Source organism: Anabas testudineus, chromosome 5 (assembly GCF_900324465.2).
Source record: "Anabas testudineus chromosome 5, fAnaTes1.2, whole genome shotgun sequence".
In the NCBI taxonomy this organism is placed as follows: Eukaryota; Metazoa; Chordata; class Actinopteri; order Anabantiformes; family Anabantidae; genus Anabas; species Anabas testudineus.
Genome location: NC_046614.1, coordinates 11,701,775 through 11,722,127, shown reverse-complemented (window position 1 = coordinate 11,722,127; position 20,353 = coordinate 11,701,775). Strand labels below are relative to the sequence as shown.

General features: G+C 40.7%; 1 protein-coding gene across 5 annotated transcripts in view; it reads right to left on the bottom strand.

The window, feature by feature from the left end:
• Window positions 1-20,353, bottom strand: part of LOC113154199 (inositol 1,4,5-trisphosphate receptor type 1) — a 60,344-nt gene that overhangs the window by 30,719 nt on the left and 9,272 nt on the right. For 3 of the 5 annotated variants that reach the window (XM_026348251.1, XM_026348253.1, XM_026348255.1), the window contains 35 exons: window positions 18,426-18,535; window positions 17,709-17,795; window positions 17,403-17,561; window positions 16,676-16,774; window positions 15,937-16,020; window positions 15,148-15,294; window positions 14,912-15,007; window positions 14,540-14,584; window positions 13,547-13,701; window positions 12,100-12,199; window positions 11,611-11,771; window positions 11,361-11,502; window positions 11,071-11,229; window positions 10,601-10,773; window positions 10,194-10,313; window positions 9,531-9,977; window positions 9,287-9,428; window positions 8,791-8,944; window positions 8,505-8,695; window positions 8,264-8,396; window positions 8,127-8,181; window positions 7,872-8,037; window positions 7,523-7,696; window positions 7,349-7,423; window positions 6,719-6,856; window positions 6,500-6,625; window positions 6,200-6,400; window positions 5,861-6,112; window positions 5,261-5,386; window positions 5,045-5,173; window positions 3,576-3,696; window positions 3,269-3,453; window positions 3,034-3,182; window positions 2,834-2,945; window positions 2,206-2,241 (listed from right to left, as the gene is read on the bottom strand). In XM_026348251.1, the coding sequence (XP_026204036.1) occupies window positions 2,206-2,241; window positions 2,834-2,945; window positions 3,034-3,182; window positions 3,269-3,453; window positions 3,576-3,696; window positions 5,045-5,173; window positions 5,261-5,386; window positions 5,861-6,112; window positions 6,200-6,400; window positions 6,500-6,625; window positions 6,719-6,856; window positions 7,349-7,423; window positions 7,523-7,696; window positions 7,872-8,037; window positions 8,127-8,181; window positions 8,264-8,396; window positions 8,505-8,695; window positions 8,791-8,944; window positions 9,287-9,428; window positions 9,531-9,977; window positions 10,194-10,313; window positions 10,601-10,773; window positions 11,071-11,229; window positions 11,361-11,502; window positions 11,611-11,771; window positions 12,100-12,199; window positions 13,547-13,701; window positions 14,540-14,584; window positions 14,912-15,007; window positions 15,148-15,294; window positions 15,937-16,020; window positions 16,676-16,774; window positions 17,403-17,561; window positions 17,709-17,795; window positions 18,426-18,535 (4,949 nt within the window). The remainder of the gene's footprint in view (window positions 1-2,205; window positions 2,242-2,833; window positions 2,946-3,033; window positions 3,183-3,268; window positions 3,454-3,575; window positions 3,697-5,044; window positions 5,174-5,260; window positions 5,387-5,860; window positions 6,113-6,199; window positions 6,401-6,499; window positions 6,626-6,718; window positions 6,857-7,348; window positions 7,424-7,522; window positions 7,697-7,871; window positions 8,038-8,126; window positions 8,182-8,263; window positions 8,397-8,504; window positions 8,696-8,790; window positions 8,945-9,286; window positions 9,429-9,530; window positions 9,978-10,193; window positions 10,314-10,600; window positions 10,774-11,070; window positions 11,230-11,360; window positions 11,503-11,610; window positions 11,772-12,099; window positions 12,200-13,546; window positions 13,702-14,539; window positions 14,585-14,911; window positions 15,008-15,147; window positions 15,295-15,936; window positions 16,021-16,675; window positions 16,775-17,402; window positions 17,562-17,708; window positions 17,796-18,425; window positions 18,536-20,353) is intronic. The other 2 variants (XM_026348254.1, XM_026348256.1) reach the window with 1 other exon arrangement.

Here is a 20,353-nt window from a genome sequence, read left to right as displayed (position 1 = left end):
CTGAATTGTAAAATTCATTTCGATCATGACCGGAACGTGCAACGCACCACTAAGTGTGGGAGAAAATATGTTGAGTAAGAAAAAGAAAGAAAGAAAAAAAAAAAAAGAAGCCACATGCCATCTTGAAATCTAGAAGCTGAAAAGAGTTTTCTTCCACAGCCATATACCGACGAACTCGCCAACCGAATAAACAGGGAGGTAAAAGGGGTGAAACATGATGGGCTTGCATAACTGCTTTGACTAGACCGCACACATAAGGCCAGGTAAAGAGGGGAGCCTGAGAGCAAGCACAACACCCAGTATCCTCGTCACTTCTGGCTCTTACATAACTCTGACAACTAAAGAGCAATGAATTTCGCTGATTAGCACTTCCATGACATTTAGCAACAGGGTACTATGCTCACACCAGGGTAATTTTATCTCTCGTTATTTCTATTTCAAAAGATACCTCGGTAAATATGTAAAGCGCAGAAAGCTGCAGTACAAACCTGGAGTTCATCATGTGACACATACGAGCTCTGTTTCCTGTTAAACAAGCTCACATTTTCACCTAGTTTCTTTTCAACCATAAAAATTGCTTTTCGGTTTTACACAAAGGGCAGCACAGACGACAAGAGTAAACCATGCACTTTCATATCACACCTACACAAACACTCGCAACCAACTTCATTAAGTTTACACGGAGTGGGTGTGTGTTTGCGTCGATGTGAGAAAGGGTGTAAGTGGAAGTGAGGAGTATTTGGAATAATTGAGGAATTGTGTCATAATGATTTAATTGTGGCCGAAAAGGGATAAACAATAAAAAATGATTGGGGGAGAGAAACAGGTTTCTACTCGAGTGCCACGCTTACAACAGAGCTGCTTTTCTCATACAGACACTCACCAGGTGTGTGTGTGCAGGGACCATCTCTTTCTCACACGTTCATGTAAACAGCCTTTCACACCCCCCACCCACCCCTCGCCACCGTGCTCACAGCTTACACTTCTACACACAGGTGTGCACGCACACACAACAGCAGTAGGCCTATGGGTTGGCAATTACTGCTGAAGGTCACACATCAGCAGAGGGGCTGAGTTCCAGGAAAAAAAAAAAAAAGCCTGGTTCTTATGTAACCTCAGCCTAGTGTTGGCAGGGGCCCAGTAATCGTGCAACTTGCAGGCAAGGAAAACTAGGACACAGCCTCAATGACTGCCACAGCCGCACACACTCATTAATACACACGCACACACACACACACACACACAAACACATGGCATGCACACAGTCACAGTGCCCCCTATTGGTGCCTGAAGGAGCTACAGGGGAAACACCCTACAGAAATGTTGAACATTACCGTCAACAGGAACAATAAACATTTTTGTGAAATAAAAAAAAGGGAAGATGGCTTTATGGTTTTATTTGCCATTCCTTTGACCTTCCTCTTTAGAAAATGTGCAGAAACAGAATGCCTACCTCTATGACTTTAAGAACCTGCTATGATTTCCAACTTTTTAAAACTAAATTGTCATTACTTCTAGTTTGTTACTTGTTTTTTTATGTGTTTTGCTTGTTTAATGTCTTCTGCACTCCTTTATCCTGTTGCATCAAGTCAATTAAGGTTAGCTGCGACTCTCTGTTCATTTTATTTGCCGTTTCCCTTCACTCTACATGTATGTTAGCACTTCTTCTGTGACTAATGATAAACCTGACCTATTTTTCCACATGATCTCTTTTCAAATGTGTAAGTGTAAAAAATGTGACATAAGACTTTTACTGGAATCAACGTTAATCTTTCTCCCAAAAAGACTTTTATTTAATATGGTGAAGTAGGGTATGTACTGTAAATGTCCACTTAGAGGACAGAGGCAGACACAAGCACAGCACTGGCAACCAGCCCAGCCAGCAAGTGACTCACCTTGTAACGTGGAATAACACAACTCTGTTGAGCAACATGCAGTCAACCAAAGCACACATGTCCTCTCTCCTTTTCCCTGATTGCAAATGATCTAAACACCATTTCATGAGAGACAGTACAGCAGGTGTGTAAGACAGAATGAACCTACTGCTGTTTGTTCCCAGCTGTGCCCAGAGCTCCCGCTAAATACAACACACAGCCTCAGCAGCTGCAACAGTATAGTTAAAGAACATCTACTAGGGTTATACAGACATCACAGACAGGAGCTGAGAGAGATTAGGGGGCGAACGGATGAAAAAAGAAAAACAACCTTAGGCATATCCATCTCATCATCAAAGGCCCTGAGCTGAAAAAGAAAAGAGGGTTTAAGGGGTTAGATCACAACAAAGGAGGGAGGCAGTTAAAGCAGGGGTCAATGATACAGCATGACATGTTAGTTAAGGGAGTTAAGTCTGTGGAAATACTGTTCAGTCTCAACAGGTTAAAAGAAATAGTAGTAGTTAATGGACACTACCCAAAGCGAGCAAAATTTAGTGCAGTGACTGTGGCTGAAAGCATTTCTGAGAAGCGACCAGTCCTGTTTTATTGACTGCAAAGGTGAATGTGACTGAAGGGTCAAGTCAATTCCTTTCAAAATAAGGGTGCTCTTGGCAGCCTGCAAGTGAGTGTGTGTGTCTATGTGCATGTGTGTTTGATGCAGTATATAGTATGTGTGCTAAATCTCATACTGTAAAACTGTCATACATTAAAAACATACTGTACTGTAAATACAGTGTACACACAGCCATTTTTGTATTTTTAATTAAATTAAAGTATTAAAGATCAATCTCCACAAAGTGGAAAATCTAAAATCCTGAATGTAAAATATCCTTTAATTTTTTTGTTTGTCTGTTTCGAGCATATCATCATATCATCCAACTACATCCGGCTTCTCCTACCTTCTCTCCATAACCTCTGTCTTTTGTCATCATCTCTCGCAGTGTTTGTAGAACTTTGATGCACAGTCTCTCCTCATTTTCCTCCAGCAGCTGCTTGGTATGTTTGATCAGCCTGCACAAATGCATAAATGTATAAGTCTCACTTGTAGGACCACATAAGTATTTGTCAAATAGAACAAATACATATTTGTGTTGCTTACTTGCATATAAAACCTCCACTCTCACACTTCTTGCGTGAGTCTGTGTTTTCAGGGAAGAGCAGCTCAGGCCGATGCAGTACATCCACCAGAACTGACAACTCAGCCTGAACAAGCGGACGCAGACGGTCCTCGAGAGCTGACACAATGTCCTACAGACCAGACAAAGAAACACCCATACATTTTGTATGACTGAACAAACATGAAAGAAGCACAAACACACACATACACACTGTACCTGCAGCCTCTCTATGATGTTCCTGTAGTCCCTTGATGCAGTCACTACAGAGTCTCTGCGGGCAGCATTACGAACAGAAAGTCTCCAGCTCATGGCTGTCTTCTGGACAATATTATTGGACTTTGTAAACAGGTTGTTCACCTGGTTGTCCAGGTCCACAGGGATGGCTATTGCTCTGCCTTTGGCTGCAAAGTACACACACACATGAATGAAGGAGGAGAAATAAGCCCCGGAGAACCATAAGTTAAAACACAGGTGTTAAACCTAGTGTGCATGATGGACTAATGTAGAAGAATCTGTCTCTTACCCACTTCAGAGAGCACCTTGATACAGTTCTCAACAGATCCCTTCTGGACTGGGATCAGCCAGTTACAGTGGTAGACCCTGAACACTGCCTGCAACAGCTGCACAAAGACTGGCTGCCTGGTCTGAGGGGAAGACAAGGAAAATGCAAGATACGGGAGTATTGTATTTATGTAGCTGGTAGTAACTGTTTCAATCGCCTACATATACTGTGGCACCACCCGTGTGTGTGGTACAAGTGACAGCACCTGTAGTGAGAACAACATGCTGACTCAGCGATGGTGTGTTACTTTTCTAGATGACCCATCAGTCCAAATCTGACCCACTCTAAAGCGCTTCTGTTGTGCTTTAATGGTAGAGTGCTCACATATACTGTACACACAGTACAGTAAAAACTCTCTCCAACTCTGTCTTTCCTGCTAAAATACTGTAAATTGCAACAAATACCTGAAATATTTTCCCCAACAGAGAGGCCTGCAGCAGAGGACATAGGTGAAGAGATGAAATCATACACATAAAATGATCAAGCTGCCCGATGCCTTGCTAGGAATAACTATTATTGTTCCTGGAGACATGAAAGACGCTCTACTGCATAATTATAATAAATAATAAAATATTAGCCTTGTAAAACCAAGTTATTAATACTGCACTAAAAACATATATTTAGTGAATAAAATACTATCTCTCCTCTCCCCCAACTATTTTTGAAAGTTTGCTACCAAAAAGTTGAACAAACAGATGAAAACAATCACAATTACAACTAATGGGACTACTGTGTCTCTACATACCTCTGAATAATACATAAGTATGGAATAATAAGTGAAATAATTATTTTCAATAAGCACTCATTTAACCAAATGAATGGTTAAATTCTAAGAAACTCCATGAAAGCACTAATTTCACCACTTAAGGAAGCACCTAACTTGAAAAACACTACAGGGTATGATTTGGTTTTAATCTAAAAGTCAGGAGTTTCTCAAGGGGATCAGCCTATTAGGTAAAAATACAGCTAATACCTCTGTCTGTACTTACATGTTTTATCATGGCAACCTAAAGTATGACACATATTGTACATTAACAGTCAGTAGTGTATTTACGTGTAGATGCTGAACTGATTAATCCCCTGATACTCAATCATCTGTCTGTCGCCTGTCTCGTGTTATGAATCATTCCTGGAAAAGGCACTGAGAGCAGTTGAGCTGACAGCTTTATGGTAGGGATATGTTGAGTTAAAGGTTACTCTGAGAAGATCACCTTCTAACAAGGAAGTACAGTGGACAATTTAGAAATACCCTACAAACACTAAATATGAAAATCAAACCTAACATTAACAAAGAATAAAAAATTACCCATATCTCTTTGATAGTAAGAAAGACGACTGAAACTGGTTTGGTATTCACATTAAGTGAACACACTCAAAGCCCTGCACAGTGCATCGTACAGCAGTTTGATGATTTGATTGCAGTTACATACCTGCAGGCTGGTGCTCTGGTCAGAAAAGGGGGAACTAAAGAATGTTGTGACGATGCTCATGACCGTCTCCGTCACATAGCGCTCCAGAATGGTGTCAGCATGCTTGCGGTCGCTTGTATTATTGCACACCTGGAAAGCGAAGCATGCAACAAAGTACCAAGTTAGCATTTCAGTATTGTTATTGTTTCCATAAAGCTGCCCAGAGGTGTTGCTTACTCTGCAAATATCAACCAGGAAGTTCTCAAAGAGTTTCCACATGTGGTTGGAAGTGTAGATCTCCTTCATTTCCACCTCAGTGTCCACATAGCAGTGGTTCAGGAAGTTGATATAGGCGATCTTCACCTAGAAGTTTGTGATGAAGAAAGTAGTATAAGTGGTAGCGTCTGTAAAGAGTGAAAATCATTATAAACTGCACTAAACCTCTGAAGATTTTTCATTTGTTTATTTGTCAGAAAACATATTGAGCGTGTAGCAAAGAGCTACTTTGCCTCCATCCCTGGTTTAAACACAGCGCTTTGTAAATACCATTATTTCATTGCACAGTACACAACGTCCAAGGTACAAATACAAACAGAACAAAATGTTATGCTAAAAGTCCAATTCTGTTCATGGTTGTTTAAAATTAACCAAATTGTTCATGATGGAAAATAGATGATTCATGATGGTACTGGGAATTAAATGTGATCATTTAATAATTAAAAGTATGGAAATGAGATGCAGTGAGAATCACTTTTGTAAGCCTCTGTATCTAAACAGAGTTATCTCATACCACGTGGACAAACCCCTCAGCATGTGTCTGCCTCAGTCCTTTCTCACCTCAGGGATGCAGTCCTCATGGGTCACCACTCGCACTATGTCATCCAGTGGCAGCAGGGAGTTACATTTGATCTCCGTGTAGACGTTCTTGCCCTCCGTGCAAACAGCCAACAGCTCCACCAAGTGTATATGGTACATGAGCGGACTGTTTTCATCCATGCGGTCCCGCTCTGATCGCATCATCTGGACCAGTGTTTGGAACGAGGCACGGTCATTATAGAAGACCAAAACATCTTCACCAGCATTCACAAGCTGTAGGAAGTAACACATCAATATACAATTAAAGTACAGCATGGCTGAAGAAAGGTGACAATTCCCAATGTTGAAACATGACACTACCTCTGCCATGACAATATCCTGACACTTTTTGATGAACTTATTCTCTGCTTTGACGATCGTCTGCAGAAACTTGAGGTACTGAACGTTGCGGCCGTGTGTTTCGATGCAGTGGACAAAGTGCTGAACCACACGCTCGTTGATCTCACTGCAGAGCTGGAAGTTGTTCATGAAGATGTGCTGCATGGTTATGGCTTCTAAAATCTGAAGCACAGAAACGAATTAACGGAGCCAGAACTCGGCACGGATTAAAATTCCAATATAAATAACAGAGTTGCAGCAGTGTCTGGCAGGATTGCTCACCCCTGGGTTGAGGAAAAGATTAATGTGCTTGTGCAGCAAGGCTTGGTTCTGCTGATTTCCTGCACAGAAGTTCTGCAGGAACTGATGGGCTAGCTTCATGATGTCTTGCATACGCAAATCTTCTCCCTAAAGGGTAAAATATGAAAGTCTGTCCACTTGTACACAGAAATGTATATATTACTGAACTGCATTTGTACAGAGCCACTGAACCATTCATACTTTCTCATAGGGAATCTGGAGGAGCTCAAGGACCACAGCATGAGCCCCCATGTTCCTCAGAAGTCTCTGCTGCTGTTTCTTGCTCTTCCTACCTGACAGACCTTCCTGGACACATAGTCTGCTGAGACGAAGCAGGATCTAATAAATAAAATGTGAGAGAAACAAGCAAGGAAATAATAATAAAAAAAAAGTCTCAGCACCAGGATTACCTAACATCAGGAAGAAAAAAGTAAGTGAACTATTTGCAATTTCCTGGTTTTCACAACACATTTCTAAGCTGATAAAACACAGTCACAACTTTTCATGTATTTATAAAACATGCCCATGAAATGTACAAAGTGGAAAAAGTGAGTTTGTTTCTCAACAGCCTGACTCCAGCTAATGTTTAGTGACATCAGAATGCTACTTTTTCACTTACTTTTTCCAATTTGTGTATATTAATGGGTGAGTTTGTCAAAGACATAAAAGATCATGAACGTGTTTTAGCAGCCCAGATATACTGTGTTTGAATATTTGTGATTTTGGTGAAGGTCATGACCCATTTATAGAACTTTTTCTTGCAACTGTAATTTGTAAACCGTGCAGATGGGAGCTTGTTACCTGTACTGTACACAGAATTATAAAAGTTACCTCTTTCACGACTCTGTAGTTGTAACTGCTTGTACTTTCAGCTTTTTTTGGTTTGTCTGTGCCCCCCGAGTCCCCCTACAGAAAATGTGGAACAGTTTAACAAAAAAATAAAAACTTACTGTAGGTAAGATCCTGCAGCGTGCCTTGGTTCTTTTGATGTATAGTATACTGCACCTTGTTATGCTCTGGCTCTGCCAACAGCGCCTCTCCTGCATCCATCCCTTCATCTGGCCCCTGCCTCTTGTAAACCCAGAGCTCAGACTTCTCTACAATAGAACGCAGCTGATCCAGGTCTGACTTTATTTGCTTGTAATTTTCCACATCTTGGCTGGTGACCAACAACTGAACCTATTAACATGTATGTGCTGCATTATAGAGCATGTAGCAGGCAGATAATTACTGATATAATTATTAACATTGAAATACTGAACAACATTGAACTTATTTAGTAAAGCATGCAAAATAAATAAAATGCACCTATCCTAATGCAAACTGCAATTAAATTGCTGAATTGTTATAATACCTGCTTAAATGCCTGCAGAACCTCCTGCCTTTGGCTGAAATGCCTAAAGAGCAGATGCAGAGCTCTGGATACCAGAGGAGGATAGTCATGCATGGTTAGGTGTAGCAGGACCCTCAAGAAGGTACGACCACCATGATCGTCTAGGTCCAGTGGGGTGTTCTCTTCACTAGACACACACACAAAAACACGCGCTCAGATGAAAAAGCATCAACTTTTGTGTATTTTGTGAATCTTTCTACATCAGACTGTGATTACCTTCCACCAAATATTCCCTCTGCCTGTTCTTCTATGTGTTCAAAATCCAAAGCTCCTGGAATAACAAACATATTTGTAACTAACAGAGTCCACTGACAAAAGCATTTGTATGTAATCTAATCATATATAGGTCTGACCTGGCATGTTGTTCGGTCCTTCCACTGCTCCACTTACAGACAATTCACTCTGGGAGTTACTTTCATCAAATTCCCTCTTAAATATAGACAGCAGACAGGAGATCCTGTAGTCCAGGCGGACATTCAGGATGAACTGTAGAACAAGGTAGAAAATAATATTTTGGAGGATGGAAGGCCTGCATCTGTTAAATGAGCACAATGTATGTTTGGACTTGCATGTATTTTATCGCATGTCATTCACCTGAAGGATTTCAATTATCTTGAGCTTGGTGTCCATGACCAGTATGTCTTGTTTCTCTGGTTCAGTCTGAGTTTTCACGGTGTCTCCGTTGGAGGTGTTGTTTGAAGTTGTGGGAAGGAAACCCCCTCCTCTCAGAACTACTTGGGACATCAGTTCCCCAACACCATGAATGGACCTCATCACATTACTGCCTGGAAACACAGAAGTATACAAGCACAAACATACACATGAGCTTCATGTCAATGGGATATTAGGTTGCCCTCAGACCATCCAGGATGGTTCGTACCTTTACTCCCATCTCCTTTGTCCAGTTTGCTGAATGGAAAAATTGTGCTCACGTGGACACAGTCCAGAATAGCCAGCAGGATCTTTGTTAGTCTCAGCAGGTCACTGAAGTTGTAAAAACCAAAATAAATCAGGTTCCTGGCCAGATTCACCACCTAAACAAGGACGATAGATGCATTAAATATGTTTGCCAATGCCAAACTTTTAACGTGACTACTTTGATATGTGTGTCCTTTTGGCTTATCCCAATGGGGGACGCCACAATAGATCCTGGTTTGCATTTATCTGGCATGGGTTTTTCCTGACACAACCCTGGACAGCATAGGCTTTTTCAGTGTTTTATCCAGGGACTCTTTGACAGATGGCCAATACAAGTCAGGCCATGAACAGCAGACCCTGGCTGGCTAAGCTCTCTACCAACTGATCCACTGCCACCCCTGCGACTACTATGATATGTGGGCTGTTAATACTGAGTGTCAAAGACGTGTCTGGCTGACCTCAAAGGTGAGCTTGTTCTTCTCTTTATCTGCAAAAGGGAAGCTCTGACACACCACATCTCTCAGGTAGTTCTCAACAAACTCCATCGTCTGTGAGAATCGCTCCTTAATTTCGTCTTTAGATGTTCCATCATTGTCATAGCTGCAACAACACAAAACAAATACAAATCAATCTCCAACAACAAAAAACATGTTGAGAAACGTTTGACAATTAAAAATCTACTAAATTAGTCCATCTGCTCACTCGTCAATAGCAATCTGTGAGGGGATCTCAGACCAGAGCCGTGCGTATTTCACAGGTGTCACCTGCTCCTGAGGGTCACGGTCCACATGCATGTGCAGCATCATGCGACAGAAAGAGGCTCGCAGGTCATAGGGGAGGTCTTCATCTGACATGCATCGCAAGATCAGGTCAACATCCAGCTGACCAGAGATCTTGTTGATTGCCAGATACTGGCGGTCCAAACACATCCTGGCAAACAAGTTCAGCTGGTACCTGTAGTATCTGATCACCTCCTGGTCCTCTTTTTGGCCATCCTTAGCATCCTGGGCCAGCTCCCTGATGCTTTTACTACGAATCTCTTTATTGCTGTCCTTCCAAAACAACCAAACCTCCTCCTCATCCTCCTCTGACTCCACAGAGTTCTCCCCGAGCGGTGCTCCCTCGATTTCAAATCTCGACAACACCAATCTGTAGTAAAAAAGCAGGAAATGGAACAAAAACAAAACAAAAAGACATTTTTGTCACAAGCTGATAAGAAAAACATGTGTAGTGCTATTAGTACACAGATAGGAAAACTAATAATTCATTTATTGATTTATGAAAATAGTTATAGATACATTTTCTTTTAGCTGACTTATAATTAATCATGTAATAATTTCAGCACGTTAAGAAAGGAGCACTTACTTTGTTTCTATGAGAATGTCTGCATTAGCTGGATCCAGAACTGCATTACAGATAAGCTCCTGTGTCACAGGGATGGACTTATTCATCGACACACACAAGTCTGACAAGTAGTCCAGGAACCTGGACACACATATACACGCACACAAAAAGATAAGCAAAATTCAGTCATCCACAATGCTTGATATTAAAACAAAAAGAAAAAAAAAAAAACATAGGCACCAAATGATGTCAGCCTTCCAGTGTGCCGTACACTTCACTAGCTTTGTAATAGTGTGTGTTTATGTACAGAGGGTAGATGTACACAGGGTCTGGTGTGGGCTCAGACGTACCCTAGAAAGTCTTCAATCTTTAACCTGTCTGTATCCCTGAACATTGTGAACATGGCATATACACAGACACATACAGACCTGGGCTCTCGGTTCTTGCGGACCAGACTAACAAACGTGTCAATTTCTGCAGCGGTTATATGTTTCTCCAGAAGCTTGCGGTTGTTATGGAGCAGAGCTGTGATTGTGTCCTCTGCCAGGACATCATAGCCAATCTGTTTCTGCATGAAGCGAAACTGTTTGGCTATATATTCCTGCGGGACAGACAGATAAAAAGTATGAACTACTTCTCACTGTACAACTGTCATTCTCCATAAGAACTTTTAGTATTTAGTACTTTTAATATCTTTTATTTATTTACTGACAGGGGTCAGCATGCTCCCTGTTCATCTGTGTACAAAAAACAAAACAGACTTTATTCTCCCTGATGAAATTATCCCTCTAACAATTCAAAGAAATGGGAAATGTTGTATTTCATATTCACAAGCATTTTATAGCATGTGCTACCTGTTGAGCAGAATATTTAATTACAAACAGCGAACAAACTGTACCTGATTCTTGCGATAGTCCTGCTGAGAGTGACGTAAAACCCGATAACACAGGCGGCAGATGTGTCTGAAGGGGGCATGTCGTTGGTCAGCCAGCTCATCGAGTCGCAGCATGGGCCCATTCCCACCGTCTGTGAAAGGAGCCTGCAGCAGCTTGAAGATCTGAATACAGGGATAGTAGTGTGACGAAAGTAACCACATTAAGTGTAAAACCAAAGATATGTTATTAGTGAATGTTACAAAAATGTTGTTAGGAGGTTAAGAGGGATTCATTTACAGACTCAGGACAGTACCTGTTTAAGAATATTCTGCTCTCTCATGAGTTTCTGTCGCTCCCTGTTTGGTTTGTTGACCATGATCTCTAAAACATCCTGTCCATTGTTGGGAATGTCCACAACAAAGAACACCAAATCCTCCAGAAGCTTAGTAACTGCTCTGGATTGACAAGACAACACACACACACACATAAACACACACAATAAGTCCTGACTATCTTGCTTCCCGTTAAAAATTTACATTCTGTCACCACCGTAAACGTTATACCTCCTCTCATTCTGTGTGATTGTGCCTTTTTCCAGCTTTCCAGCAATAGAGGCCAGCACTTTACTGGCATCATTGGCGAAGTCAAGATCTCTCACTTCAGCCGGGGACACAGGCACAATGGCAAAAGCCTCTTTGTCCTCTTTCAGGGCAGACGTACCAATCTTAAATCAAAAAGAAAATGTACACCTTTTGTCATCTGTCAGAGCAATTTGTGATATCTGTGAACATTTACAATTGGTATCCCACAATGCAATGCTATTATTTATTATGCACAAACAGGTTATTCAACACCAAGTAATAATAATTGTTTCTAAATTACGTCAAGGAAAGGATGACTAGAAAAATGTCATTTCAGCTGACAACTGCTTTACTACTGATACCTTGGTAAATCATAAAAATCTTAAAACCTGATAGACCTGGACCCAAAGTACTTATGACAAAGTCTGCAAAGGTTTGCTGATGATATTTATAATATGAGGTGCTACTCACACGCAGCATGACAGGTTTTTCCTCTTCCTTGTCAATTGGTTGATTAGTGCTGTGAACCCACGTGTTCGTGCACAGATGTCTGAGGCGCACGTACGAGTTCCTGAAAACACATTTTAATATTGTTAATTGTGTACTGACATTTGAAAAAGATCAGTGCTGCCAATCACCGCAGAAGAGTATCATTTATCTTAAGCATCGCAGACATCTCCCACAAATCTCCCACTACCAGTCTGTTGAATAAAATCAGCTTAAAGTATGAAATGTAAAAACTGTTTTATTGTTATATAGATTATACACGTGAATTTAATGATGCATTAAAACATAAAGAGTGTGTTATCACTGTAGTGTTGAGGAACTACATTTAAGTACTTTATATAACATAATCCAGACAATATGACAATATGTAATATCTTGTCTCTGAAATATCTATAAGTAGACAACTAAATGCAATTTGTTATTATTTCACCGCTGGAGACATGAACAATTTTTTTTGACTCAATAAAACCAAAAACCAAAAATAATACTAAAATCAGTTGCTTTACGTGGAAAACAGCACGTTGGTAATTCAGCTTAAACGTCAATCTCCAACTACGTGCCCACATGAACATATCACTTCAGCATGAATTTACAGCTTCCTCTTCCCAGACCTGTTACAGCCCAATTTACAGTACTTGTAGTGAACTCTTGTGAGCCTGAGCTCGATTTGTCTTAGATGTCAAAGAAATCTGCACTACAAACATGTTTAGACACATCTGCTCTCATTCACACTCATGTCTCACGCCAGAAACATCATCTGCTTGCTGCAACTTATTTGAGCTGCGTCACAACCATTAACAAGAAATTTACAAGTGTACCCAGCAGAATATACTCTTATTTGACTAATAGTTAGTCACATACTTTCTTTAGCGCACACTAACATTAAGATTTAACGCATGGGCACACTCACAAACTCTTTCCATGGTTTATAATGTTGCAACTATATAAAGAAATCGTAATACACTGTGGAAGTCCCCGTCAGCTCTTTGTTCAATGGAAAGAGTGACAGACCAGGAAACAGGCCATGTCCCTGTCTGTGGGCACATCTGTAATTATAGATATCTAAGTACATTTAATTAGGTTCTGTATTCAAGTACAATCTTACTTATACTGTAATTTTTCCATTTCCTTGTTGCTTTTACTCCATATCTCTAAGGGAAATGCATTTTACATTCATTTTACTCCACTACATTTACCTTTAGTTACTAGTTACTAGTAAAAGATAATGGATTGTTATGCATTAACCACCTGTTGTTATACTACAAGAAATTAGAGTAGTACTTGCAGTGAAGCATTTTTTAGGCAAGTACCGTCACTTTTATTTGCATATTGAGGTTGTGTACTTCTCCCACCTCTGCTGAGCAGGTCTGAATTACTTCACCACTTCATTGTTATTTTTGTCCAGCTTTACCTGGGAACTAGTGAGTCTCCTCCTCTTAAGGTGGTAGGGTCAAGCTCAAATATTGATGAGATGTCATTGCCATCAGGAACAGATACAAGTGTGTACATGACTTTGTCCTGCACATTTCTTAAACGGGCCCGCAAGGCTTCCTGCTCTGAGTCCAGCTGGAGGGAAAAGTCAAAACACGGCCTGATTAGAAATTACTTGCATTAAAAAAACTCAACTTTCAACAAACCAGATTTCCTGGTATGTGTGGGTGGAAACTTCAACAAGAAAAGGTTAACAGTTACTGTGGAAATATTTCTAGGAACTGACTCAAGGGTGTGAAAAAGAAATGCAGTGGATGAAGCAATCACTTTTCAAAGACCCACTGGTCTAAGTCTTTAGAGATCTTTATTTAATAGGCCTATAATAATAATAATAATGATGGTAACCAGGAAAAGCTTATACACCACTTCAGCAAATTAGTTAAGAGTCATTTTAAAATGAATGCTTTGGTTCAGTTAGTTGGGTTCGGTTTCTAAATAGGATGTGCGCATTCCCAGTTTGAGTCCTATTTGCAACTATACTGAAAATGTCATCATGATACATTTCTTCTGTCTTTGATCTCTGCTATTTTCCTGAAGTAGTGACGAGTCAGCGCATGTGAAAATAATTGACATGTCATAACAGAAAATAAATTCACAGTAAACGTCTGCCATCTGCTGGTCACTGAAGTGCAATAACTTCTCATCTGTCTTTTCAGTGCTGCTTCACTGTCACAACCAAAGTCTGGTAAAAAAGAAAACTGGTATACTGTAACATCTTGACAGCAATCAGAAATATGTATTTTCGTTGTCATACTATTAGATCACAAAGAAAAAAATAGAAAAGAAATAAACAAGATGTCAGTGAGCACAGTTTCTAACACCACCAAAAACAGGTCTTTTTTTTTTTTTCTTTTTTAAATTAAAATAATTCTTTTAAATATTATACCCACTATAGATTTCAGTGCTTACTTACCGACGAGCGGGACTCTAAGCACTCCTCTTCATACTCTGGATTCATCTACAAACATAAAAAGTGGTTCACAATAAAATCTATACATTTAGTTTTTTGGTCTTTAAAAGTTGTTTTACAGTTAACTAAAATATATTTCTGAAGCCCTAATGATTGCACTAATGACATTTTCTTTAACTTAAATACCTTAATCAGCAACAGTGATTCTTAAAATACAAGCAAAATAATTCAATAATGTATAGTATTCTGATGTAAAGGTATTTGGTTTAATCTAGTGTATTGTTTGACTTGCTTCAATGTTGCTCTGTTCTTATTACAGTAACTGTAATAAGAACAAGGGGTCAGCATAATACACAGTGTCTGCCGTGGACTGACCTCTGCAGCCAGATAGTGTCCAGTGGCCAGGTGTTTGAACCTGAACAGGCTGTTCCAATAGCCTGCACCCCCTCGACATGGATCGTGCTGCACAACCTGACAGGGAGCAGACAGCAGCAGCATCTTATTTACTACTTTTAACGCGGTGCGCCTATAAAATGACTAAAACAGCGACAATTTACCATAGCTGCATGCAAACAATCAGCAGAGCTAACTTCAAAAATACTCTTCCTCACCTCAATCTCCCAGAGGGCTTTGCTGCTGGTTGCTGAGGTAGCTGACTGCCGTCCAGTAGTGCGAAGAAACACATACTGTTTTTTTCTGTGATCATCACACGTGAGGAATTTCTCCTGCTCTGCATGAAATAACCGCACTACGTCACCCTGGAGAGAGACGATACATTTGATACTGTGAAATGTATCCCACTAAAAAAAGGATAGATTTATTCATCTACAGAGTTCACAGCACAACCATGGTATTCTTTAGAACAACAAGTAGGTATATTTCTGTTGTCTTAGCACATAATGTGGCTGTCGACACCACTTGCAGTTAGTGTGGATTGATACCAGTCTTACGAGTTGATATGATCTGGAAATGGAGATTGTTTGATACATTTAAACCTTTGTTAGATATTTTTGGCTCTGGCCTTTGGCTTGACCTTCTTCTGATAGCTATTTTTAGTATTAAAGAACCTAACATAGAGCAGCCAAATAACCAATAGAACAAAATGACATTTGTAAACAGTGTAAACTGATAATACTGAACTGGAAGCAACCGGCCCCCTCAGGTCTTATGAGGAACGTTATGTAACACAGACAGTACAAAAAGCATGCATTAACACAAAATGTAAAATCTGAAATCCTCTCTAATTAATTATGTCCGTAGCGTTGTAGAACTTGTGTAGCTGAATATGTATTTGTTGTACTGGCTGAAATGTGTTTTGTTTGCGTTTTAGGAAATCCCACTAAAGTGTAATGAGATACTGTCTGTGTGTTTGTCAGTTTGGTAGTTGTGGAGAGACAGACCCCCTTTAGGATGATCTCCTGATTGTCGCTCCATTTCATAAACAGGACGATCTTCCAGCTGGTGTTACAGTTGACTGAGTTCACCTAAAAAACAGACAATCAGAATGAAGACTGGCTATAGGTTTGATCTCCTCACTGTGGCCCTGCACAGCGTGATCATCGCAACAACTCTGAAAAGGTTGGAGGGATAGTTCAGTGTGGAGTTTATTTCCTTTATCTTCTTAACTCAGACAAAGTTAAACATGACTTTTCTTTCTTCTTTAAGATTACAGAATACCTTAAACATTTCCAAAGAAGACAAAATAAATTAGATTAAATTAAATTTAAGTAGACATTTAAAAAGTTGCAAAAATCACTATAAAAAAACGTTTAACAGCACATGAACAAAAGCCAAGGCAGCAGAAACAGCAGTTCAACAAGTTCATTGTTAGGATTGTCTTCTGCATGACAAAGTCAAAACTGAAAAATGTGTACCTTCCTTCTTTTTACTTACATTCTTGCCATGTCACGTTTCTTTAAACTGCTTGCACAACCATAATTAAGTAACGAGAACGTGTTTGTCTCTTGGTGAACAGGAAAGATTACACAAATTCCTTTTTTTTTATAGTGTCAGTGGTTCTACATGAGGAAGAACATCCGAGCAATGTATATGAGAAAAAGGCCGCAAATAAGTAACACGTGGCAGAAACTTCTACAGAAACATCTAAGCAGTGAAGGCGAATAAGCCAATAAGCCAAACCTCATTGCATCCTGGGTTATCCACGAGCTGGTGTGTGCTAGCATGGAGCGGCTGACCAGCATTCACAGGGTTCAGGACTACTTTGTCCCCAATCACCACCTGTCAAACACACACAGAGCAGATAGGGCTTGTATTTTCTTTTTTGTGAGTACTGTGTAGAAGTCCAACATATCCATCTTAAATCCTAACCACACAACAACACCTCTACCATGATTACATGTACAGTGTAGGCAAATGTCAGAGAGCCTCAGCAGCCTTTAGCATGCCACTGTCTACCTACTATTCTCAGCAGATAACTTGTACCTGCAATTTTCTTTTTGTCCAAGACCTGCTGCTTAGGCCTTGTGCCAATCCTACTTCAAGAGGAGCTTAGGAGAGAAGCCCGGTCTCTAATGTGGTTCACTTTGTCCTTGGGCACAAGCCCGCTCCCTCCTGCTGCAGGGAAGAAGGGCTGGTGCCAACAAGAGCTTTGTGGTCAAGTAAGTCCCAATTGGGTACTGGCACAGGTCCATCCAGGGAGATACTATCCTCAGATTGAGGATCTGAGGATAGTATCTGCACCGTCATTCTGCAGTCTTAATCTTATAATACTAATTTAATACTGCCAGTGCAAATTTGTAACTGTATTTCAGAGTTAAAAAAGCATCATAAAGATTAACAAGATGCCCTGTATTTTTAATAAAAACACAGTGTTTGCCTGAATGGACTTAAACACATGATAACTCACACTATCCCCAATGGAGCGTAGTTTGTAGAAGGGCTGGATGTAGAACCAGGAGCCCTCATTTCCAGCAGTGTCCAACATCACCCTCATGGCGTTCTTCTCTAACAGTGCAGGTAGACGCTTGTTTACTGTCAGGTATTTGTTGCTCTTCAGGTGGAGAAGCTGTATGGACATAGGTCATAGACATCATCAGCCATGTTAGAATGCAAGGTGGGGAAGACATGTTTGTAAGAGATGCTTATATATACTGTATATGTGCAGGCATGTTATTAAATATTTGATTATTGATTTTCTTATGAGGGAACAAACCTGAATAACATTCCCATACTGAATTACTGTTCCAAGCAGCTTTTTGTTTTCAGAGTCATTTTGCTTCTTCTCCAAATCAGCTGCATGCTGGAGAAAAAAAAAGATGAGATGGGAGATGAGAGAGGTATCTTCAAAATATGAGGAAAGCAAATCTCACACCTGCTTACAATTTCCACTAATACCACATAAACACACACAGCGATGTGCTAAGCCGACGTGTGCCGGGTTAGCTCTTCCGCTAAAGTAGCATCAAAGTTCTTGGCCAACAAAAATGCACCGCTTCAACAGAGAGGCTTTAACCAAAATTTCTGGCTCACATCTCCATGGAAACGTGAGCGAGGCTGCAATTCCATTTTATGACTGTGTGGTCAGATAGCAGATTGCTTTAAATGGTAGTGTATCGCAGCAGAAAGAGAGAAAGGAGATGCAGAGGGCAGATAGGTAGGCCAGTAAGAGTAAAAGGTTTCAGAAATGTCTATAAAAGGACTTTACATTTCCACCTTCAATCCTTTTGAAACTGTTGTTTGCGGTGTATGATGTCAACATTTCTGCACAGTCACAGTATAGCTTTGCATTATGTTTCATCCAGCCCCAACCGGGAAAAGAAAATCTCTCCTCTTCTCTTTCTTTCTCTCCTGTGAGCAGCGGACAGGCCTGTGTGTCGTATGCCAGCATGTATTGACTGCTGGGAGGTGAGCATGTCGTCACTGCACTTACATGGAGCTTGTTGAGAAGCACGGTGTCCGTGTTCCCCCCAGGCTTCGCTGCTTTCCAGAACTGCTTCTGGGCCGAGTATCGGTTCATAGGACACAGTCTGAACAGACAGTCTGCAAAGAGAGACAGAGACAGAGACAGAAATTAATAGAGACAAAGAGGCATGGATAGATAAAGAGATAAACCCACAGAGGGGAAAAAGAAAGAGATTGAGGCAAACAGGTAGATAATCACATAAAGTGCGGCGTACACAGAGAAGGTAAAGAAAGAAATATAAAGAGATTTGAAAAGACACTCAAACACATGGGCAGACAGAAGCACAGTTACACAATCCACTGGTAAAAAGAAGTGGAAATTAAAGGGTTTAGCTACTGCAAGAATGGTACAGAGGTTTGACTCTGACTAAACCTAAAAACAAAAATGAGACAAACGGAGAAAACACTGTACGTTAATGTAGAGCAAGTGAATATAGAGATGTCAGTGCTACAGTGTGGGAGACAGGTCACAGACACAGTTATGCATAAACAAACAGACACTAATGATCTAAGCCGCTTAGACAAGATGAAGAACCTGCAGTACAACGAAAAATAAAAAGTAGATGTCAGCTATAAATTACTCCTCTGTTATAGGCCACATAATAAACTCAAAAAAACATACAACGACTATTTTGACAGCCTCCTACATGAGGACACGTCCATTCATGCGCGCATGTGCTTGCACTTCAAACACATATTCATATTAATCCTGAATAGAGATCAAAGCGCTTTGTCAGCGGCAAGATGAGGTGGTGATGATGGGAACAGGAAACCATGTGTGTGGATGTGTGTGCATCTATGAAGTACAAGCACTGTATAGTACTCTATGGTTACATCCTGTGGTTAGACAGTGAGCGAGAGTGCACAATAACCTTTATGTATGTGTGTGTGTGTTATCATGTGGCATAGTAATAAGTCCGGGTCAGTCGCGGTTTGTAGCCGCAGCAACGATGAGATGATGATGCAGTCGCCCTCAGACTCTGATTGTGCTACTCATTTTCATAGATACTGTAGAAATACGCCAGCAGGGAAAACAGCCCCTCCATTTGCATGTGGACGTAGTTTTAGCATAACAGAGTTCCTCTTCTGTCCCAGATGAGTTCCAGTTCTCTAAAAAGTTTCCCCACTGACTCTTTTACACTGACTAAAACTTTAATTTGCAGTTAACCAATATAGATCGGCTACTGTGACAGTTCTCTCTACCGAGTCAAACCTCTGGCCACCGTCAGCTCCTCCCTCTGAGCCCTGGCTTTCCTCTGACTTCACCTCTCGTCACCCCTTAAGCTCTCTTTTTCTGAGAGGGTGAAAAGAGGAGGAAAAAAAGAACAATCTGTCCATCCTTCCTCCCCCTCGCTCTCCTCTATAGCTGCAGTAACATGACCAAATAAGGCCAGCCAAGAGAAGGGGAGTGGGATGACAGAGGGACAGAGAAAAGGGTGGGGACTCCCTATCTCCCCCCGCCTCGACATTTTATCTTCCCTCCTTCTCCTTTCTGAATTCCTCTAACCATTTCACACACCATTTTCTCCCTCTATCTCCAAAATCTTCCTCTTGCCCCCTCCTCAGCCCACTCATCAGACATAGTTTACTTTAGCTTTAACCCAGAATACAGTCAGAAAAACAGAAAAAAAGGAAGTGAAAGACGAATGAGGAAGACCAGAGGAGAGCGAAAGAATGTGAGAGGATCAGATGCAGAGGAGTGGAGCTGTTCACTGCTGTAACTCGAGTGAATGTGTCTAAAACCGGCAACAAAACCTGTCAGTGTTAAAAACCAAATGAAAATTACCAAGTGAACTCTGAGAGTTCCTGTTTGACGAGTGAGCAGCCCTATAACATGTCATAGCAATGTTATCATACTCTAAACACGGAATCTCAGCATGATGTATGACTGCCGCG